Here is a 24406-nt window from a genome sequence, read left to right as displayed (position 1 = left end):
AAACCGTAACTTAAAAGTCGTAGCATACTTATATTCACTATGAAAACAAAGCGGCAAAATAGCGCAGCACAGGAATTCCAAAGCCCCCCCTTGATGCTAGAAACATTTATAAACACCCTATACCTTTCAATAATAATTGTTACCTGTTCTCTAAATAGAAAAAACAGTTGATAAGAAGATATTCATCTAACGAAGAGGTGATCGACACTGTGGAGCAATGGTTTGCAGACCAACAATTTTATTTGAATGGTATGGAATTACTTTAAATGAAATTTATATTCACAACATTCCTTTTCATCTACGCTAGGTTAAGAATTTATCAATACCTCATTTTCAAATTAGAATTAAAAGCCTAAAATCAGTCAGCGTGAACTTGAACTGTGTCCTCATTCATTACAAGTTATTTACTTGATCTAACACACTTGCCGCTTAACTGAACTTTACAAAGCCTTTAATATCGTCTTTGCAATGTTTTCTAAGGAAACGCATTAAAAATTTTATGTAATCTCGTGTCATTGTTCTATAAACTGCTTACCTGACACGGAAATAGAGTTCAAAGATTCCAGAACAAAACATATTGTTGAAGCTTTCTAAAAACCGAAATATCGAAAATTATGAGCGTCACAGATCAGTCAAGAAAACGAAAGTCTTGGATTTTCTAGTGTTGGCTAACAATATTATTATTTGAAGTCATCATTCTTGACTCATGACAAGAGAGATTGTTCATTACAATGCATCGTCAATTAGTGAGAGTTCATAGAGTGAAAATGACAATGATTTATGCATTTATCCCATGACGTTGCTTCAAAAACGTGAAAAACGAATAAGCCCCTCTGGCAATCTGAAAAAACTCCCCAGTTACTCACACCTGCGTCATCTTCTTACCGTAAGAAAAGTGTGAAACGCCAAGGGTGTAATCTTTCCGATCGTTACATAAATCGGTTTTTGCATCCTCGTCATTGTAAAAATAATGTGTTTCCTGAAGGTGAGACTCGTCGAAAACCAATCGCTCTCATACAAAGCGTTCGAAAGTTGAACACTCTGAAACAAACTCATCGTTTTGATTCGACAAACTTGTAAAAGAGCACCGCTTCTGTTATCCTGTTGCCGAACCAACAATACATAAGAAGCTCGAAACCTGTGGCAATCAAATACGTTATTTCGTTCCCAATATTTTGATCCACAGTCTCGCTTAGTAGGTACAGGGAAAAGCACATTTCTCCTAAAGAAATGAAAGTCTGAACGAAGGTTTGGGTGCTATAGATATTCTCCAATTCTTTCGAAACTCTGGAAGGTTGAACTAGACGGTTTATACTATTAAATGTGTGGTTACCTCAACACCATCTGCAGGTGTTTGATACACTTGACCATCTCCTGGTTCACCTCCTCCTGGAGATCCGGAGGATCGTGCAAAAACTCCTCGTCACTCTCAATCCCGATTCTTTTCATGCAACGGCTTCTGAGCGTCTTGAACGCTCCGTGGAGGATCTTCAGATGAGCGCTGATGCAACTCATGAGTGTGATAAACAAAGAGTCGAGAGCCACGATCATCCAAGCGTAGAACGTCAGAGCTATGATGGTGTAAATAAAAGTGATGAAAAACTGAGTTTTGCTGCCTGTTCCAAAGGGCGACACTGTATTCACTGGTTGTTTCTGCAGATACACTCTTTCATTATCCACAATTTCGTACTGCGCCTCACTCATGAAGACAAACGTGACGAGGCCGTTGAGGAACATACTTAAACAAATCGCGTTGCAGAAGTTCAAGAAGTACTTGGTCCATTTCAACGCCTGTTTCTTCTCCTCCGCGATGATGAGTTCCTTTTGGAAGTCGCCGTGGTCTTCATAATCGTACTCTTCTTGTAGTGCGTCGATTAAACTCAACAGATTTTTTCTCATCCTAAAGAAGTTGAAGGCTTTGTACGCTAACGAGACGTGGTTACCAATGTCTCGCAACGCCCGCAAGAACTCGTTTAAATCGTTGTAACAGTAGTAAAGGTATTGGAATTCCGCCGGTTGGTACGCGAGGAAAATGTAAGAAAACCAGAAGATGTTGTAACCATGTTGGAGGTATTTTTTGGAAGAGTGATGGTCGTAGACCCAGAAGCCTGTTAATTTCAGGATTCTGATATTTGACTCGAAGTATTTGTCGGTCATTTTGATCACCAAGGCACAATTGGAGTGTCTCTTATACCAATGCAGTGTTCAATTATTCAGAGGAGTAAATAACAGTAATCTTTGCGCGGGTAGTTCGATTATAAAATTATAGGGGAGCATGTGGGTAATTTATAACACCACGTTTATTACAGGGGTGGATCGACGAAAAATTCAAATTACGGTTACCAATACAGTTAGTTTCCACACCTAAACTAGGTCATCTAAATGAATTATGAAACTTTTCTTAATTTCAAGAAATTACGACACTTAACATCCGATATCCGCCGAGTTTTTTCTTGATCTTGACCCATTTCCACTCTACCTGCAGGACAGACACCGACCTGGGGCATGCGAGTCGAAGTGGGGTTCTTGTTTATCGCTCCAACTCTCAAACTGCAGGTCAGATAGATTGAGACTGTGAAAGTCTATGCACGTCCAAGTTCTTTACTCATTATGCAATCAAATTGTGAATAGTGAGATGATTGTGATCCGTTTATAAATTGGTGTAGAAAGTATAAGAAAGTTAGACGGAAAATAAACGCAAAATGGTATGTTTTAATATAGGAAATTGGGTTAACTTTTGGGTAATTAATTTCGCGGAAATTTTTGATAAATTGAATTGGCCGCCGCGCCGGCGAATTTAACACCTCTAAAGAACGTTCGTGATGTTAATTCGGTCGGGTTTCAAAGGCGGTTAATTAAACTTTGCTTTATAGACGGTTTCGCGGTTGTACAATTATTTAATCAACGGTTGAAAGCGGTTTATTTATCTGTGTCACACAATTTTTCTAGTTTTGGTAAAACAGCTATTCTATGATAACGGAGATTTGGACAAAAATTGTTTGGTAATTTTGCACCTTTTAAGATTAAAGAAAACAAAATATACAAATTTTAGTAGACTTTCATAAGTGACTTAACAACAATTTTTTTTTTTTTAAACTGGTAACTGAAAAGACAATACATAGGAATTGAAAATTGCCAAAAAGTACATAAATTGAACCAACATTAAACAAATAAATTAAATTAAAATCAAATAAAAGCGAAAATACGATGTGTATTTAATTTATAATACTGGAAATTTTTAGCCTCTCTAAAACGAAAAAATTATAAAAACTCTGTTACTGCTTCTAAAATTTTAAAATTTGGCAGAGTTAATAACATAAGTGTGTCAAAAGTAGTAATGTCTCACAAAAATACGAGATTAAATCTAGAATATTAAAAAATTTTAGTCCCTCTAAAATACAAAATTTCTAAAAAATCTGTTTCCGGTCTTGAAATTTTTAGAGTTAATAAGCGTAGTTCGGCGGAAGAGAATTTTATTCGAAAAAATTGCTCATGGAAACAAAAACCAGCATTGTGTTCTAGGGCACCTCCTTTTTCAAAAAAAGTCAAATTTTAAATCATCTTAGTTGAATTACTTATATTTTGAAAAATTATGTATCAATATTTGAATTTTCCTTGTTTTTTTAAGTTTTGATGGCTTATATGGTAATTTTAGTGCTACTGCTATGAGATTTGGGGAAATATTTACAATTTTTAAGCCGTCAATTAACTTTACCAAATTGCAAAACTGTAGAGCAAAAGACTCAATTTTAAATTGTTGAGGCGGATCAAAAAATTTAGACACCTTTGTTTAAATTCGGAATGTTTTTATAATGAAAATTTGAAAATTTTATTTTAAAAACGAAGCAACAATTTCCGACATCCACCATTAAAATGTAATTTTATTGCTACAGCATGAACTTTAGGAAAACTACTGTTTTTAAGCCGTGTATTAATTGTACCAAATTGCAAAATTGTAGAGCAAAAGACACAATATTTGGAAATTTTAATTTTCAAGGGGAAGCAATTTGTTCTGACATCCACCACTAAAATTCGTAATTTTAGTAATTTTTCTGTTACAGCTATAAAAATTGGGGACTTTTTTACATTTCACTCGTATATTAAGTTGAGCAAACTGAAAAATTGTTGAGAAAAAGGCGCACATTCTAGAGATTTTAACTACACTACACTCTAACTCACTAACTACATCCAGTAAAAATAGCTTTAAAAAAAATTGTTGACGATTCACATCAACTTACTTTAATTTGATAGAACATTTATAGGACAATCCGAAATTGTATATTAAACTTTTGCATTGCATAAAAGTCGAGGTAAAACCACAGCAATTCCCACTTTTGTTTTTTGCAACTATTTTGCAACAAGTGTTAATTTTGTGAAAAAAATTGATATTAAATTGTTTTAAAATGCATGTACCGTTATTTAAGAGCCCAGTTCAGTTTGAAAAAAATGTATATTGCAAAAAAAAATTATAATATTTTGCCAACTACGTTATTGAATTTTTTACCATATGAATTTTAGTGGTATGACATAAATGCTTTACTCAGCAAATATTCTGTTGTCGATTATAAAATTTTAACTAGAAAAAAATCAAAAATTTTAAAATTTAAAAAAAAATGCAATTATTGAAATATAAATTTTCAAAATGTACGTAATTCAACCTACGATGATTTAAAATTTGACTTCATTTGAAAGAACTCTAGAACACATTGTTAGTTCTGTGGTACGTCTTCAAATTTAATTTTTGTATTTTTAAAATTGGCGAAATTACGAAATTAAAAAATGTAAAATATTAGAAATTTTCTCAAATAAATAAATAAAATTCTAAAAAGTCTGATACTAACTGGGACTAAAGTTTTGAAATTTTGAAAATAATAATTTTCCAATACGTTTGAACAGTGTTTGTTTCTTATTTAGACGTTAAATTGATGTTTTTGCTGATTTTTTCTAATTAATAGTAGGTACATTGTATTTCTATCTATTTTCCAAAACATTATTATTTTGGAACTTTTTCTAAGCACACTTCTAAAAAGTCTACCTGCCTCACAGATTTGTACAATGATTGGCCACATTTATGAGGTAATATTACTTCTTTTTTTGTTTTGCTGTTTTTTTTAAGATAAAATTATGATAATGGACAGGAGATATTTTGAAAATTCAAGTTGTTTAGTTGTTATTATTTGAGAGCTTAATACATTTTTAATATATTAATAAAATTAGATATTAATAATTTTAATAAAAAAATAATAATAAAAATTTAATATTAAATTAAAATTAATATATTAATAAAAATAAAATAAATTGTATTAAATAAAGAAAATTTAACATTACATTTTTAGAAGTGGAATCTATGCTAATATTTTTTAACTTTTGCGTGTTTTTGATAACGGATTTGACATCTAAGCAGTGGAAGTCTAAAACTAATATATTCCATCAAAATACTTACTTTTTGTGAGAAATGTTGACACAACCGATGAAATTAATACATTTCTTAATAAATTATATTTACAATGTTTTGTCATTGTCAACGTTAAACAAAGTAACACACGCTAAATAAAATACAAAAATGTCAAATTTTGATTGATTGAACACCTGTATATGTTAAAATATAAACCTTGAAGCTCAATATATCTATTACATCTATTGTAAAAATCATAATGTATAAATTCAAAATTCATCGCCAAAGTAGTTTCCGTCATGGGATGATTGAAACGAGAACTTTTTAACACTTTGTATTATACATATTTTGCTGCTAGCAATTTGTTGAGAGTATAAAACTATTTAGATTCGTAAATATTCATTTCAAAAAGTTTCAAAATGTTCAAAACTCTCAAATTCTTAATATTTTCGATTGCCTTACAAAGTCTCTTTCTTTTTTTTTATTTTATGGATATTCAGATTGTTTGAATTATTAAGAATTTGCATAAATTTTATATCCTCGTTTTCTCAGGTTTTTTTTCCTATGAAAGCTTTGAGATATTTTTGGTAAGAAAGCAGATTCTCAGACTAAAGAAAGTTCTAAAACTGATTCTTTAGATTTCTTAAAATAATCATAACAACTTAAGGACTTTTTAGAATTACTCAATTTTTTAGGACTTTTTAGCCCTAGATCTGCAGATTTGTATACAGTCGACTCCGGTTAATTGGGCCTCCGGATAATTGTGAGAACCGGTTTATTGGGACATTTTATAAAAAACGGAATCGAATACAGCAATGTACCTACAGATAATCGGACACGAAAGTTGCCAGATCAGCTAAAAATACCAATTACAACATGTACATCCAAAAAACTATGTAATATTAAATTAAGGGACCAATATGAAACATCAAAAACCGCATTTTTTCTAGGAGCAAAATATAAACAGGAGAATTTACAAAAAAAAAATTGACACAATTTTAAAAGTTTGCATAGAAAATTTAGGTAGTTTTTTTGCGAAAAGGTAATGAGCCAATTCCTTTAGATGTCCATGGGGATTATTGGCACAAAATACATTTTTCCAAAGTGTCATAAATTAAGGGGAGTCTTATATTTTTCTAATCCTTGGGATTCTTGAAATTCCTCAGTTTTAATTCCGTGAATATTTTAAATTAAACGAAGGGAATGAAATTTAGATCCAGATTTTGATAAATCGACAAATGACACGAAAGTAAAAGTAATCGTACTTTCGTTCCGGTTTAGATCCGCGAAAATAAAACAAATAAACAGACTTGTATGGAAAATTTGAAAATTATTCTATTCTTTGAACAATAGATTGCAGAATTGTGCTCTCACGCTCTTGGATGTTACACTTTAAACGAGACGGTCATGGTAATGATATAACTATAACTTTTCCTTTATTTCATGGAGTTACAACCGAATGAAAAGTATTCATTATGCAATTAAAACTAGGTAAATACTACAATTATGCATTTGAATTCACAGTTCTTTGTCAGCAAACCAAAAGAACAATCTCTTTAATTTTCTTGCGATGTAGCGATCATATTTCTTCGACGACATCCGACTCTATATATGACTAATTACCGTGCTCTACTGAATACCAATGTGTTACAAAAAGACAGTTAGCGAGCCAAAGTTGTCACCTGCAAGATGCAGTTATATCATAAGGATCGAGCTCTGGTGCCCTCGCCTTCCATAAAAAAACGAACTTTCAATCTGAATCCCAAGAAATGCAAATACACGTTCACTGTTGCACAATCTCTATTTATCGGAAAAGTTGGTACAATTGTTGCGTGATACGGAAAATTACACTCTTAATGTTTTTTTAATCACGGAACTTTGTTTTTGCGTTTTCCAGGTTTGCAGACTTTACAGGTTTTATCAAAACCGTGTCACGCGTACATCACCAATTATTTCCAGTGATATAAACAGTTCCACAATTTACACCTCACTAAAAAACTGTTACGACACGTGTCTTCAACCTTTAATGTGTGTCACGTCTAAATTTTCGCAACTCGACTCTCCTCTTCATTTTTGTCAACGAAAGAGAAAGTGACGAAAGTCCCGATAAATTTTTTTTCGAATTTGCCGCTTTAATAGGTCCATTAGAGTACTCAATTTGAAGTCGTTTATAGGTATAGTTTATCCGGTGAGAGATTGGGAGATTTTGACAGTTGAGATATAAGTTGGCAGCAAATTATGCTACAAAATACACTTAAAAACACTAAATTCCTACGCGAACTGAGTTGACAAGGTTGACAGTAAGTGGGCTTATTTTGTTATTTTAAATTTCGCGCGTAAGTTTAGTGACTTTTCGGTCATTCAATCTCTCACTGTACAAACTATACATTGGATTTTCCCCTAATTTTCGCCCTAAGGAATTGAAAGCCTGCTTTACATCCAAAAATTTTCGAAAATTTACACAGGAGAGTCGACTGAACAGAATGAGCTGCACTTTATATCCGGTGAGAGATTGGGAGATTTTGACAGTTGACATATAAGTTGGCAGCAAATTATGCTACAAAACACATTAAAAACACTAAATTCCTACGCGAACTGAGTTGACAAGGTTGACAGTAAGTGGGCTTATTTTGGTATTTTAAATTTCGCGCGTAAATTTAGTGACTTTTCGGTCATTCAATCTCTCACTGTACAAACTATACATTCGATTTTTTCCCCTAATTTTCGCCCTAAGGAATTGAAAGCCTGCTTTACATTCAAAAATTTTCGAAAATTTACACAGGAGAGTCGACTGAACAGAATGAGCTGCACTTTATATCCGGTGAGAGATTGGGAGATTTTGACAGTTGACATATAAGTTGGCAACAAATTATGCTACAAAACACATTAAAAACACTAAATTCCTACGCGAACTGACTTGACAAGGTTGACAGTAAGTGGGCTTATTTTGGTATTTTAAATTTCGCGCGTAAATTTAGTGACTTTTCGGTCATTCAATCTCTCACTGTACAAACTATACATTCGATTTTTTCCCCTAATTTTCGCCCTAAGGAATTGAAAGCCTGCTTTACATTCAAAAATTTTCGAAAATTTACACAGGAGAGTCGACTGAACAGAATGAGCTGCACTTTATATCCGGTGAGAGATTGGGAGATTTTGACAGTTGACATATAAGTTGGCAGCAAATTATGCTACAAAACACATTAAAAACACTAAATTCCTACGCGAACTGAGTTGACAAGGTTGACAGTAAGTGGGCTTATTTTGGTATTTTAAATTTCGCGCGTAAATTTAGTGACTTTTCGGTCATTCAATCTCTCACTGTACAAACTATATCTATTATATAAAAGAACTCAAAGTAGGAAATTTTGTTTTTTAAGAATTGGCAGAACTAATTAATCTGGCTGTCACCTGTTTCCTGTCAAGTCCTTGGTCAATTTGGATTTTACGATTCGTGTAATAAATTGCGTGAATAAATAATGTATCAATATAATTGAATTCTCCTTTTGCGGCCAACAATAATTGTACCTATAGTTTGTACGGTGAGAGATTTGATGACAGAAAAGTCACTAAATCTACGCGATAAAAAGTGTACCATACGCGCGAAATTTAAAATAACAAAATAACCCTAGTTACTGACAACCCTGTCAACCCATTTCGCGTAGGAATTTAGTGTTTTTAGTGTATTTTGTAGCATAATTTGCTACCAACCTATATGTTAACTGTCGAAATATCCCAATCTTTCGCCGGATAAACTATAAATACAAGGTGTTTATAAATGTTTCTAGCATCAAGGGTGACTATGAAATGTCAAAGAAATTTGTCGCTCATTACAAATGTGGGTTTCGATTTTTCAACTGACATTTGCAGTTAACCTCAAACATGGAGCACAATAAGTTTTGAGAAATAAACTGTTCTAGTTGTGGTTTCAAACCTAAAAATCATAAACTTGGGCACAAACTGTAACTGAAACGTCATGGACATAAGTAACGTTATAAATAATTTTCAAGATAGTTATATTCACTATGAAAACAAAGCGGCAAAATAGTGCACAGCAAGAATTCCAGAGCTACCCTTGATGCTAGAAACATTTATAAACACCTTGTATAATAGATGTGAATACTGGCTGTGAGGTTAGGTTACGTTAAGTCAAAATACAGTAATAGTGAAAATCGATAAATGTCAAATTTTAAATTGAATTTGAAAATCAAGTGGCAAGTCGTGGTTACAAAACCATTACCAATCGTGTAACACGAAAAAAATTAAAATTGGAAAATTTAATTTTTATATTAAAAAAAGGGTGCAAATTCGAAAAAATAGTATAAAGGACTTGTTTTATAATCGCCTACGGTTTTGTACACCGGGAACTCGTGCACCAAATTGGCCATTATAAAACACGTTCTTTAATATACTATAAAAGAATGAAAACTGAGAAATTCAGGTTATCATTACTGGTTGACCTAGACATTACGAATTGCATAAAAAGAGAAAGTTAAATTATTTTATTGATTTGCAGATCCTGAGAGCCCTCGTCTTGCTAACCTTCCTGAGTGCGTTGCACTGTTATCCTCAAAAGTTCAGTCTGAATGTCTCACCTGAAGAAGTCAACAGTCTAGAGCGCGAGGAGCCACTGGGGCGCTCTATTGACCCACAAACTTCAAATAACATTGAAGATACAGTGAAAGAAGTCGAGGAAATTATCAAGTCGAATCCGGGGCTACCTCGACTAACACGTGGCGAGATTCTAGACCTCTTGGAGAACATCACGGAAGCTCCGAAACGACAGCCCAAAGCAGTTATGGTGGTGATGCCTTTCACGCCAAACAGCGACAATAACATGGAGGATCTCTACACTAAAGCACCGGTGACTCATATTATCGGCGCCGAACCATTTAAACCAAAAGAAGAACTCGGGAAAGAAAGACGAAGACCTCAAGTTCGGTTCAATGATACCGACAACGATATTAAACCTGTTGTTGAGGAACGAAAGAAGTACTCTGCGAGTATCAGCGGGAAACCAATGAAGAGGAGAAGGCGACCGGAAACCACAACGCAACCGGTGCCCACAACGTACCGCCCGATCACCAGGAGACCTGTAAGAAGAAGAACAACAACCCAACATCCCAATCATCGCTACGATGAAATTGTCCCAACTGGAGGCATCCGGATCATCGAGTCCCCGAAACTCAGCCCAAATCCTCACCGAAACGACTTGGATTTCCAAGAGACCGTCCGTCACGAAGTCGTCGTCAAACCAGATCCTCCTGTTATCCAACAAATCGATTTTCCCGATAACTTAAAGACTGTGGTCAAAGATTTGAACTTGGAGGTCGCGGCGAGTCCTGCGGCGGAGGCTCTCACTGCCAACCTTCAAGAGCAGGACCGCATCAAACACATGTTGGCATCAATTGGGGTTTTCCCTGCCACTACCACTACGACGACGACCACGACGGGGGCACCAAGTGCGGAAAATCTTGCGGAGTCTCTAAGTCCTGAGATGCGAGATTTGTTGATGTCTTTCGGTCTGTTGCCGAACCCTAATGAGAAACCCCGTGTGAACCAAAACGATAAGTACTACCCTGATAAAGCTGAAGTTAAACCTGAGTCGTACATCGGGTTTAAACCTCTCCCTGAAGACGGTCCTGGGCGCGAGGACATGGACGCTCTTCTTGCTTCGTTTGGTTTGGGGCGAAGTGCGCGTAAAGGAAAATCGATAAAGAAAAACGACGAAAAAGAAACGCTAAATTTCGATATGATCCCTGAGAACTTAAAGGACGTCGTCGCGGATTTAGGAATTCAAAATGTTAAAAAAGAGGCGAAGAACACCACCACTGAAAAACAACACGTGTTTAATCCAGACACTCAGTACGCCACAGAGGAAGAACTGAAGAAGTTGGAGAAGCTGATCGGGATGATCAAACAGCTGGAAAAAATGAACGGAACGGCAACCGAAGAAGATTTAAAAAAGATCGATTTAGACAGCTTGAAAGAGTTGGTCAAGAGTCTTAACACCGACAATGAGACCTTGGTGACTTTAGAAGAACTGGAAAAGTCCCCAGACCCAACAGCTTTCGATGTCGGATTAACAAAAAATGAAGTTAAAAGACAAGAAGCCACGACCACAGCAACAGAATCACAGACTCCTTCTTTAACGGACCTGGAGGCGTCGTTTGGTGGTCAAACCGAAGCGGTGACTGAGCCTCCGGTTCCAGAGACCACCACGCGAAGAAATGGGTTTTATTCCCTCGTCGATTGGAACACATTCTTAGACATTGATGATACCAAAGGAAAAAGAGTGAACTTGAGGTTCCAACCCACGATCGGCGATCCAAAGAGGTTCTTGTCTGTTACTGTTCCTTAACTTATTGTGGTAAAATCGAAAGTTGAAGGCGAAACGCTTTCAAGGAGCGATTGGTTGTTATTAATTAATTAATCAGTTCATTGTTCCAGTGCGGTGTTGTTAATTTATACTATTTGTAAATGCGCGTTGAATCGTAAATAAAAATTATATGAAAGTTGCGCCGGTTTTTTATTTCCTCATCTTTATCGCTCACGCGCAAAAAATTCTTCTTTATCTCGTCCATTCGTGTTAGTGTTTCCAAAATGAAGATTTCTCTTCAAATTGTCTCGTTATTAAACATTTTAAAATTATGTGTCTGTGCCGAAAATCTTTGGCACCCTTATCACCACGACCCCATCCACAGAAGTCGCGAAGGTAAACAACCTCTATGAATATATCGTCATCTTACACGTTTTTCTAGAGCTCGTTATCACTAATATCACTTCCGTTGACTTCAAACTTGATTATATTGTTCCGAAATGGAAGAGTCTCCACGTGGAAACCACGTGCTTCATGGCTGGAATCACAGAAAAAACCATCGTCATTGTGTCTTTCAAACTTAACAACACCAAAGACGGATTTGTGCATAATTCCTTCACGATTGGTAAGTTTCAGAGCTATTGGTACTGCCCTGGTAGTGTTGTTGGTAGATTTAGAGTCCAAACCGGTGGACGTCGCTCTTTTCCAATACTGGAATATAAAGACCCAGGAGGCGCAAACTGTAGCCGTTGTGGCCACGCAAGAACCACAACTTTTATGGTACAAGATTAGCACAAATAGCACGGTAAGTTGGTGGTGTGAAACGTTTGTATGGTTTCTTGTAGTTATTTTGGTCGTGGCCCATGGTAAAACCCATCAAGCACCTCAACGTCTTTCAAATCGAGTACTCTTACCACTTATTGGTGGTGGAGGAGCGCACCGCCAGTGTGTACGAATTCGCGCCGAACGCTCCTCCTGATTTTTGGTAAGAATATAAAGTGCAGCTCATTGCTATCAGTCCACTCTCTAGTGTAAATTTTCGAAAATTTTTGGGTGTAAATCAGGCTTTCAATTCGTTAGGGAGAAAATTAGGGGAATATTGAATGTAGCGATTTTTGAGGTTAACACGTTGTCAAAGTTAAGTGTATTAATCAATAACTAATTAAAAATTTGTTGTAAAAGAATGATTTTAATAGAGATTTAACAATGTTGTGAAATAGTATATTATTGTACTACATAAGCAATTATGGTAGTCATTATTCACGAGGATGACGTTTCCGAAACGAGCCGTAGGCGAGTGAAGCAAATCATCCGAGTGAATAATGACCATAATTGCGAATATAATACTATACTTTTTCTACGACCAAGTAGTGAAATTAAATTTTTACAAATGAACATTTTAACTTTAATCCATTTTAATTTTAACCCTGTTTATTTGCAATACTTAGAGATGATGTGGTGATGTCCATCTTTAAATTCTCCTTTGATGTCTTGATAATGGAGTTATTTTGCATCGACTGAACAATTTGTTCTGCCGTATCCAATTCGTTTTGCATTGAGCCATCGATATAGCCTTCAGCGACTAAACTGGACCTCCAGCCTCCTTCAAGGCCGTGAGGTCGCCACCTGCGTCCACAAGTAAAGTTGCTGAAGATCTCCTAAATGAATGTCCAGTATACAATTCAGGGTTAGAAAGATCCAAAATTGTGACAATTTGTCTCCCCATCGAAGCAAACTTGTTAATTCCAATTCTTTGACTTGTGCAACGACCATTTTGATAATTGAGAAAAAAAAGAACGGCATGCAACATCAGGAGGGCTTAGAGCAATGTATTTCTTGATTATTTCATAAAAATCACCTGTGATTGTAAATTTTCGAATTATCTTGTTATACACTTTGTCATTTGCATTCTTGATGAAATTGTGTATCTCTCTTGAAGTGAATGTTTTAGCTTTTTTTGGTTTGTGTCCGTCCGATTTGCATTTGAAAAATGTTCTTAGTTTTCTGTCATTTTCCAATTTTATATTATGATGAATTTCAAGAGTGCTTCTTAACATGGAATATTGAGTCCACGGTGTTGAAGATTTATACTTATCAGCTAATTCTCCAAAATTGCTATTTTGTCCTTACGCCAGTCCATGAAAGATTTGTATGTAGTCTCATAAAGTTTTACCGATTTAGGGCAGTAAAGCGGCCGTTGTTGCTTTTACTGCTTTAGTTATCTCGGGAGGAGTAGAATTTTCCAAATCACTATTATCACTATCCATTTTTTAATATAAAACCCTTTGTAGTTCACTGCAATTATTAGATTTAGAACGTGAAATTCTAAACTGCATCAGATCACGAGAATCAACAACTGTCACCATGGTAACGCTGCTTCTTTTCTATGATAGGTTAGCATAAGCGCGGACGATTTGAAATAATGCAAATTGTCATAGCAACTACTTAAGGGTTTTTTATTGGGTCAGTGCACCAGTGAATTATAAAAATCCCCACCTATGATTTGCTGAAGGCCGTAAACTATGAATTCATTATTCACATGCAACTTTCCTAAATTAAGCAGGTTTGCTCGTTACTAAGGCTGAAACTCCACCCTCTTTTGGTTGCTAGGGACGTGTGATCATAAATGACGTCACAAGAAAGTTCTGTCAATTGTTTTGGGGTGTAAAAACATTGTTGATCACCAATGTTGTTTAACAAAGTTCTTAGGGAAGCCATCAGAGTGTTAAATATTGCTGTTTTAAATAATAATAGCAATGAAAAAATTCAATTGGAATTTAAAAGAGCTTTCCGATGACGTATTCGCGCCAGTTCAAGAGGCCTGCTCCTATTGGCTCAAAACTTTGTAGTAAACCTGTTACTTTTAGTAACCTTGATTCACATGCCTGAAATATAGATAACATTATTAATCGAAAAACTTGAAATAATGGAAATATTATTAAACGGTCGTAGAAAATAGTATATTAAAGAACATGTTTAATAATGGCCAATTTGGTGCACGAGGTCCCGGTGTACAAAACGAGCCGTAGGCGAGTTTTGTATGGGACGAGTGCACCAATGCCATTATAAAACAAGTCCTTTATACTATTTTTTCGAATTTGCACCCCTTTTTTAATAATAAAATTAAATTTTAGAATTCTAAGAGTTTTCGTGTTACACGATTGGTAATGGTTTTGTAACCACGACTTGCCACTTGATTTTCAAATTTAATTTAAAATTTGACATTTATTGAGTTTCACTGTCACTGAATTTTGACATAACGTAACCTAACCTCACAGCCAGTATTCATATCTATTATATTTAGGTACAATTATTGTTGGCCGCAAAGGACAGTTCAATTATATTCACACATTTTTATTCACGCAAATTGACCAAGAACTTGACAGGAAACAGGTGACAGCCAGACTAATTAGTTCTGCCAATTCTTAAAAAACAAAATTTCCTACTTTGAGTTCTTTTATAGATACCTATAAACGACTTCAAATTGAGTACTCTAATGGACCTATTGAAGCGGCAAATTCGAAAAAACTATTAACTTCTACGCATGCCACAGTTGCGTCAAGGTCAAACACATTTGCTGCCAATTGTTACCGATTAAAATCACTAAGGACTGCTGCCAACTTAACTTTTTATTGAGGGGACCGATAGTAATGAGCTCTGGTATATGTAGGTACGACCACTAAAAAGTACAACTTCTTTCGATTTAGGCTAGGAGAAACTCTGGAGTTGTCAAACTGGACGACATCTTCAGCCGCTATCACGGTTGGCCCCGACACTTATCTTGCTCTCCCCCAAAAAAACTCTCTCCAAATCTACAAATTTCGCAACTCTCATTTCGAACCGTACAAAAATCTCTCCAGTCCCAACATTACAGAAGTCATAGCCTTCAAATTCGGGCAAAAGGCGTTCTTAGCCTTCAACGGGTTATACGCGGGGATTTACCGTTTCGCGCGCAAAGACTTGGTGAAGGAAATCGTCGCTGAAAGTCACTTGGATGGCGTGAATTACTGGTTGCCCATCTCTTTGACTGTCTACGGCGACGACACTATTCTAGTCGCTCAACGCTGTTTAAACCACGGCGGCCACAAGTCTTTTGTTGTTGACATCTTCACTTATAATGGTGAGAGGTTTGAAGAACACGAAGATGTTCCTTGCAACTACTTCGGGGAAGAAACGGGGCTGTCGTGTCTCCCGGACGAAGAAGCGCAACGAGGGATTCAAGGATCAGTATCTGTCTTTTTGGGAAACGTCTTGGGGGTGGTGGTACCAAGGAAAAACCGCCCCTCTGACTTGTTTCTTTTGCGGAAAGAAGTAAGAAAAATTACCAATCCTTTGGAGATACAAATTGAAGAGTTTGAGGCCAGGAAAACTACCATTTCAGTAAATATGCCGTTGTAACTTTTTATTACTAATGACTTCTTGCAGAAGCTGATTGAAGCACAAGAAGAACGCTACCGGGAAGTCGAAGCACGTGAAGCTTTGACGCCTTTGAAAATAAAAGAGGAGTTAGACACCATCGAAGAAGACCTCAAAGAAATGAACGAGTTCATGGCTTTGGAGGCTGGAACTCCGCGTCACTTCGAAGTCGCCGTCTTCAACGATCTGGTGAAAGTTGAGAGTAGTGGAACGTTTGATGAAGTCAAGGCCGTGAAACTTAACAGTGAACCCGTAGAAACCGTCCTCGACGACATCGTTTTGTAAGTTTCTTCCGCCGCAGTGGCGAAACTTGAAATTCTTGTTCCAGACGCAACAATCTTCAACCTATTGGAAGTACGAAGACTTTCACCTCTTTACAAGTGGAGGATTTAATCGCGACGACAATAAACGACGCCTTGTCTTCGGAGTTTTTGTTCAAAGACCGCAATGTCACATTCGATGGCGATTTGTTCTTGAATAAACCTTTGACTGTCTTCAACGATTTGAACGCTTTGGAAATCAACGGGTTGGTTTTTCAAGAAGAAGTTATCGATTTAGAATCACCGGTGGAAGAGTTGGCGTTCCAGAATTTAGAAATTTCCGGTGATATTTCGGTGGAAAAAATTAATCATCGTCATGTAAAAAGGAGCGAGGGGCGAGTTTATGAGGCGTTTTTTATTCCACGCAACGTCCAAGTTGTCAATATTAATGGAGAGGACTTCAATGAATTTTTAAAGGGGTTGTGCTTTACAAATGTTGACAATTACATCCCTGGATCGGTGCAAATTACAGGGGTAACCCAACGACAATGTAACAAAGTTGAAATTTATGTGTGACTTTTTAGGACGTCAAGGTCTTAGGGGATGCTACAGTAGAATTGTTAAACGGCCTTCAATTTCCGGAAGAATACGTCTTTGTTGATGGCAGTCTTCCGGAAATTACCGGAAAGAAAAACTTTACCTCGTTGACCACAAAAGAATTCAACTGTGATGGTACCATCGACAACATCCCCGCCTCCAACCTCATTACGTTAAGCTCCGACCAAGAAATCCCCGGAACGACAACTTTCAAGAACCTTAAAATCACCGAAAGCTTACAAGTTGATGGTAACATCACCGGAGAGCACGCCAGCAAGTTCTTACCGAATCCCACTCTCCTGGAAACGTCCTTCGTCAAATCGAAAGTCCAATTCCAAAACCTCCAAGTTCAAGGTTCCATCATCGTCAATGATAAGACTCTCGAAGAGAAACTAAGCGACATTGTGTACGTCAGCGAAGAAAAACCAGTCATTGAAGCCATGAAGCAGTTTCCTGATGGCTTCACCGTCGGAAATCTGTTTGTTGGTTCCAAGAGCATCAATAACGTGAGTTTAGATTCTATAGTCACTAAAGACACGGACCAGGTTCTTGACCTGGTGACCATCACCGGAGATGTGACATTCGGAAGTGTTAAAACTGGCGGTTTGTACAACTCCTTCGACGTCAAGAAGTTGGATGAAGAACTAGTGAAGTTGTCAGGAGAGCAGTACGTGTCTTCAACTTTGATTTTCGAAGACGAGGTGGAGGTGGCGAAGTTGGTGGTTATTGACAGTATTAAAAAAGAAGAGAGTCATGTTAAAAGTGTCGTGGTTGAAGGCAACTTCTTCGGCGAAATCGAAGGGTTTAACCTCGCCGTGTTTGACCAAAAGAAAATGAGCTTCAATGAAGACCAAACAATTGAGCCGAATTTTACCCTACAGAAATCGTTCGTTGGGACTTTGGAGTCTGACAGAATCAACGGCGTCGACGAAGAAGAGTACCGACGCGACACGTGGAGCCAGAGGCTGGAGGAGCAGCTCAAGGAAGGAAAACTCGAAGTCAAAGGTTCGGAAACTCAATAACAATTCAGAGTGTTGACATTTTTTTAGATTTCCACGCGACGACTGTGGATGTCGGTAAGATCAATAACAACCTCTGCAGCTTTGGAGGGTCTTTCTGGAGTCATGATCTCAAGAGGCACAACTTGACCAATCTAACATTCACTGGTGAGGTCTCGTTTGACCATGTGGAGGTCGAGAAGCTCAGCGGCGTCAACTTCCAGAAGTTCCTCAACAATATCGTCTTCAAAAACGAGACCGATGTTACAATTTCGGGTCGCAAAACCTTCCTCCAAGGCCTCTACGTCAAAAAGTTGATCGAAACGAAGAAGTTGAACAACGTGTCGCTTTCTAACATCCTGACAAGACACGGAGAGCAGGAAATTTCCGGTCCTCTTACAGTTTCCGGTGATGTTGTCTTCGCGAATGTTACCGTTCTACTGGAGGTTAATCAAGTTCCTGTTGGGGTCCTCCAGGAGTCGTACAACGCTGATGGTCGTTTTACAGTCACCGGCGACGTTCTTTTCAAGCGAATGCCGCATATTCAACACCTCCATCTTGAAGGGTTTGTGAACGACAGAAAAGCCCAAGAAGTCATCGACGGAATAGTTTACACAGATGACGATTTCAAGTTGCGAGGTTTGATTACTTTCGAGAATAAAATCAACATGGATAAGAATATCAGAGTGAAGGGAAAAGTCAATGGTATTGACCTTCCAGCGTTCGTGTCTGATATGGTCATGGTGACCAAGGACACAACCATCAAGAGCAACATGAGATTTACCGAAGAAGTGGTCGCGGATGCCATAACAGTCAATAATCTGACGTCGGAGGATTTGAACGGTGTTGATGTCCGCGCGTGGGGAAAACGCGCGGTTTTGATTGACAGGGGGTTCTTGAAAGGAACTTACCAATTCGAAGACGTCACTGTTATCGATTCTTTGCATACCCGCAGAATCAACGACTTTAACATGCAAAATCTCATCCCGCTCCGCACTCAGGAAAGTCTCCCCCAGCTAACAGTCAAAGAAATGACTTTGTTCAACGACGCCAAAGTCGGAAACTCTGTTAATTTCCGGAATTTTCCCCAAGAGTTCGACAATACTGTTCTGGTGCGTTCTTTCCCAAAATTAACATTAACACGCAAATTTTCTTTAGATTTCCACGGAGCAAGAAATCGACAGCGACATCGAGTTTGATGGTAACGTCTTCATCGAACACGACGTGGAGGTGTTGGGTTCTTTAAACGGAGTTGACACAAATCGCATTGTTACCACGAACACCGATCAAGACCTCGAAGCTGTTTATCGATTCGCTTCGAAGGTCAATTTAGAAGATTTATCAGTGGATTTGATCAACGGAATCGATGTTAACAAATGGGAGCGCGAAGCAGTAAAGACATCGTCGGAAGCTCTCCAGAACATCACCGATAATTGGGAAATTGAACACGAGTTGGTTTTCGAGGATGATTGCATCGGAGACGCTCTAATCAACGAGATTGATTTCCGGAAGTTCAGCGACGACGTCGAGGAGAAAAGAAATTACAAGTATGAAGTCGAGCGGGGATTCATAGTAAGACGCGGCATTTTCTTTGATTTGAACTAAAGATTTCTTTAGGATGACTACACGAATATTTGCAAGGACCTGAAGTACATGTATGATAAAATGAAGCGGCAGATTTACAAGTTTGACTACTTGGAGGCTCTCCCTGAGTTTAACTTGAACTTCCAGCAGAAAGTTCAGCACGTCTACTTCTTCGAGAATCAGAAGAACGCATTTTTGATTGTCAACGAAAAGAAGAATTGTCAGTCACACCTGTTTATCTTTGATTCACATTTCCGGTATGTGAGGGACGTGCATTTTGGGTTTGTGGCTCAGATTGTTAAAGTTCATGATCGTGGTATTTTGTATTTGGTTGTGCGAAACCAGGATATCTACTCTAGTTGTAAAGTCCAAGGGACTCATATCTGGGAAGTCAAGACGAACGGCGACGTCGTGGTAAGAAATTTGAATATTTTTGCACGGAATTTAGTTTTTCTCTTAGAATCTCGCCATTGTTGAAGAGCAGGATCTCTTGCAAGAGTCGCTAGAGCCAGCAACCTTCTACGGGTTACAAGGGCAAGTTGTCACTGAATTTAAAATTATTTCGGGGCTTGGCGGTATTGTCAGGAAGTACCGGAAATGGAGAGTCAACGAAGGTAAATAATACAAGGTGTTTATAAAAGTCTCTAGCATCAAAGGGGGCTTTGGAATTTCTGTCATGCGCTATTTTGCCGCTTTGTTTTCATAGTGAATGTCACTTTACGTCTACGACTTTTGAGTCAGTTTTGTGTCAAAATTTTAGATTTTCAGGCTTCAAATCACAACTTGAACAGTTTGTTTTCAAAGATAACTTTGTTCAATGATTGAGGTTAACTACAAATGTCAGTTGAAAAATCTAAACCCATATTAGTAACGAGCGGCAAATTTATTTGACATTTCATAGCCACCCTTGATGCTAGAAACATTTATAAACACCTTGTATATTAAAGAACGTGTTTTATAATGGCCAATTTGTACGGGACGAGTGCACCAATGCCATTATAAAACAAGTCCTTTGTTCTATTTTTTCGAATTTGCACCCTTTTTTCAATAAAAAATTTAAATTTTTCCAATTCTAAGAGTTTTCGTGTCACACGATTGGTAATGGTTTTGTGACCACGACTTGCCACTTGATTTTCAAATTCAATTTTTAAATTTGACATTTATTGAGTTTCTGAATTTTAACCTAACCTCACAACCTTTATTCGCATCTATTATATTTAGGTACAAGGTGTTTATAAATGTTTCTAGCATCAAGGGTGGCTCCGAAATTCCTGTAAAGTCCGTTTTTTTATTAAAAAACCACCAACACCGCACTCTCCCACCACTTTACAACCGGCAACGTCGTCGATGGTGACTTTTTGGTGATAAAATCAAATAGGTTAGCTGCCTAATTGACAATTTGATTAGACAAAACGGCCTTTAAGGCTGTGCCGAGTCTTTTTACTATTAAATCATTTGATTTGCAATCCAACAGGCTGTAAAAGAAACGTTTTTAACGGAAACACTGCCTAATATTCAGAAATGTCAAAAATTTGACAACTATTTTCTCACCAAAAATCTCCCTAGGCAACGTTGCCGGTTGTAATGCAGGAGAAAATTGCGGTGTTGGTGTTTTTTTAAAAAAAAACGGACTTTAGGTGCACTACTTTGCCGCTTTGTTTTCATATTAAATAAAACTATACCAGAGTTCATTACTATCGGTCCAATAATTAAAAAGTTAAGTTGGCAACAGCCCCTAGCGAGTTTTATCTGTAACAATTGACAGCGAAAGCGTTTGACCTTGACACAACTATGGCATGCGTAAAGTCCAGCTCATTGCTATCAGTCCACTCTCCTGTGTAAATTTTCTAAAATTCTTGGGTGTAAATCCGGCTTTCAATTCTTTAGGGAGAAAATTAGGGAAAAATTGAATAACGATTTGTGAGGTTAACACGTTGTCAAAGTTTAGTGTATCAACATCTCACATTAATTAAGAATTAATCAAACATAAGTTCCAACAGAGAGATTTAAATAAGGATTAAACAAGTTTTGGCAAACTTGCGCAGGACGATTAGCTTCTACGTATGTGACAGTTGCTCCAAGGTCAAACGCTTTTTCTGCCAACTGTTTTCGATAGAAATTTCTAAGGATTTGCCAACTACTTTTTAATTAGTGGACCGACAGTAATGAGCTCTAGTAAAGAAGCTAATCGTTGCCAAAACTTATTAAACTCTATTGAAACATTTCTTTTGCAGCAAATTTTTAATTAATTATTGATTAATACACTCAACTTTGACAACGTGTTAACCTCAAAAATCGCTACCTTCAATTTTCCCCTAATTTTCACCCTAAAGAATTGAAAGCCAGATTTACACCCAAGAATTTTCGAAAATTTACACAGGAGAGTGGACTGATACCAATGAGCTGGACTTTATAATGAAAATTATTTATAGTAGTTACTTAGGTCAACGACGATTCAATTACGGTTTTGTGTCCAAATTTTTGATTTTCAGGTTTCAAACCACAAATAGAACAGTTTTCTTCTGAAAACTTTCTTTGCTCTATAATGAGGTTATCTACAAATGTCAGTTGTAAAATCTAAACCCACATTTATAATGCGCGGCAAATTTCTTTAACATTTCATAGCCACCCTTGATGCTAGAAACATTTATGAACAGCTTGTACATATATTGTTGGCCGCAAAGGACACAAGATTGCATTGTACAGCATTGTCAAAACTTGTTAAATCTCTATTAAAAACTTCCTGTTGCAACAAATGTTTAATTAATTATTTATTAATACACTCAATTGTGACAATGTGTTAACCTCAAAAATTGCTACATTCAATTTTCCCCTAATTTTCTTCCTAAAGATTTGAAAGCCTGATTTACACCCAAAAATTTTCGAAAATTTACATAGGTTTGAGAGTGAACTGATAGCAATGAGCTGGACAAAAAATGTTGTTGATTTGATAAAATGGACTGTACTAAAAAAGCTTGAGCTTTTTTTATCTTGTTTATTTTAAAAAAATTCTTGTTATTTTTGTAGTTAAGGAAGTTAATAGTTAAAAAATAGTTATACAACTAACTATTGTCCTAATTAAATAACTCAACATGAAAGTCCACCTCATTGTTACAGTATATCCGGTGAGAGATTGGGAAATTTTGACAGATGACATATACAGCCGCGGACACAAAATCTTAGACGTCATTCTTCTGACATTTCAAAAATTTGAGTGTAGTCTGGGCATTACTGTCATTGTCATTATTGACGTTTAAAACATCAAAGTATTGACAAGTTGGCAATTCAGAATTGTCATGACTGAAGTATGTAAAGCCGATAAAATTAGAACAGTCTCTTTAGTACAGTGTGGTATGATCTATTATACAGTCAGGTCCTCACAATTTTAGAAACTCTGAAAATTCTAACCATTTTGAAATAAAAAAATTAAAACTTTTAAAATTGACAATGCAAAAAAGTAAGGTTACAAATTCTAAGTGGGGTTTTACACCATATGACAATTATAGATGACATTGACGTCGTGTCCGCGGCTGTAGGTTGGCAGCCAATTATGCGACAAAATACATTAAAACACTACATTCCTACACGAACTGGTTTGACAGAGTTGACAGTATGTGGGCTTATTTTGATTTTTTTGAATTTCGCGCGTCTGGTTTTCTGTCATTCAATCAATCTCTCACTGTACGAACTATATCAGTCCTCTCTCCTGTGTAAATTTTCTAAAATTTTTGGGTGTAAATCCGACTTTCAATTCTCTAGGGAGAAAATTAGGGGAAAATTGAATAACGATTTTTGAGGTTAACACGTTGTCAAAATTTAGTGTATCAACATCTCACATTAGTTAAGAATTAATCAAAGGTTAGAGATTTAAATAAGGAGTTAACAAGTTTTGGCAAACTTACGCAGGACGATTAGCTTTTACGCATGTCACAATTGCTTCAAGGTCAAACGTTTTTCCTGCCAACTGTTTCCGATTAAAATTGCTAGGGACTGCTGCCAACTTTACTTTTTAATAAGTGGACTGATAGCAATGAGCTGGACTTTAGATACCTATAAATGACTCAAAACTGAGTACTCTAATGAACCTATTAAAGCGGCAAATTCAAAAAATGTTATTAATTTTTTAGTCTGTTGAATATCGCCATTTTCAGACAACATCGCCTTCGTCCCCCGAGGCCTGGCCACCGGCCTGGCTGTACGAACCGGCCGAAAGTTAATCAAACTCCACCGCGACCCTCCCGCAAGCGACGAATTTAGCCTAGAAACCGAAGAAATAATCATTGGTAACTACACCGAGGCGTTTAACACGTATTTTCCCGGTCGTAACGACGGCGATTTCGTTGTAATGAAAGCCGGAATTAGAAGCAATAAAAGAAATTTACTGGCTGTAGCAAGTCATGAAGAAACCAGCGTTAAAGGAAGTTTAGACTTTATTAAGGTATTTCAATGATTTAACAGAACTGTACGATTTTTTTTCTTGTTTTTCTTAGATTTACGAGGACACGACTACAGGGAAGGTGTTTCATAAAGTCGCGACGTATAAGCCGTCGAGTTTGTTGAGTTTGGAGTTCCACAATGGGGAAACTTTGTTGGCGTTTATGGAGGATGAGAGAATTCTGCAAATCTACGAGTACAAAGGAATTGAGGGTTTCAAGCATAAGTCTTCGACGAAGTTAAGTGGCTCTCAGCTCTTCACTTTCAGTTTACAAGAAAAGAAAATCGTTGGGGTTGTTGATAAGAAGAGAATTCTTTTTATGCAAATTGTGATGTTAGGTAATCAAATGAACGAGGATGTTCAGTGTTCGTTGTAAATAAACGTGTTGAGATGAGTCAGACT

At 36.9% G+C, this 24406-nt stretch overlaps 3 protein-coding genes across 3 annotated transcripts; 2 read left to right on the top strand and 1 right to left on the bottom strand.

Moving 5' to 3' along the window:
- Window positions 1–707: 707 nt before the first annotated feature.
- On the bottom strand, window positions 708–2157 carry LOC148169433 (odorant receptor 22a-like). The gene is made up of 4 exons (XM_088044198.1): window positions 1334–2157; window positions 1089–1287; window positions 886–1041; window positions 708–841 (listed from the first exon to the last, which is right to left on the bottom strand). The coding sequence occupies exons 1-4, from the start codon at window positions 2155–2157 to the stop codon at window positions 779–781; spliced, it is 1242 nt and encodes a 413-aa protein (XP_087900324.1). The 3' UTR covers window positions 708–778.
- A 382-nt stretch (window positions 2158–2539) lies between these two features.
- On the top strand, window positions 2540–11914 carry LOC148169432 (uncharacterized). Its single transcript, XM_088043877.1, has 2 exons — window positions 2540–2705; window positions 9912–11914. The coding sequence occupies exons 1-2, from the start codon at window positions 2703–2705 to the stop codon at window positions 11754–11756; spliced, it is 1848 nt and encodes a 615-aa protein (XP_087900003.1). The 5' UTR covers window positions 2540–2702; the 3' UTR covers window positions 11757–11914.
- An 84-nt stretch (window positions 11915–11998) lies between these two features.
- fs(1)N (female sterile (1) Nasrat) lies at window positions 11999–24380 on the top strand. Its single transcript, XM_088044197.1, has 14 exons — window positions 11999–12110; window positions 12157–12339; window positions 12386–12519; window positions 12560–12699; window positions 15422–16094; window positions 16140–16411; window positions 16459–16924; window positions 16975–17992; window positions 18037–19097; window positions 19144–19557; window positions 19603–19980; window positions 20030–20183; window positions 23721–24007; window positions 24060–24380. The coding sequence occupies exons 1-14, from the start codon at window positions 11999–12001 to the stop codon at window positions 24378–24380; spliced, it is 5613 nt and encodes a 1870-aa protein (XP_087900323.1).
- The last annotated feature ends 26 nt before the right edge of the window (window positions 24381–24406 follow it).

This window comes from Gnatocerus cornutus, chromosome 8 (genome assembly GCF_029298725.1).
Source record: "Gnatocerus cornutus isolate USDA-ARS CGAHR chromosome 8, icGnaCorn1.1, whole genome shotgun sequence".
NCBI classification, from domain to species: domain Eukaryota; kingdom Metazoa; phylum Arthropoda; class Insecta; order Coleoptera; family Tenebrionidae; genus Gnatocerus; species Gnatocerus cornutus.
This window is presented reverse-complemented; position numbering and strand designations above follow the sequence as displayed.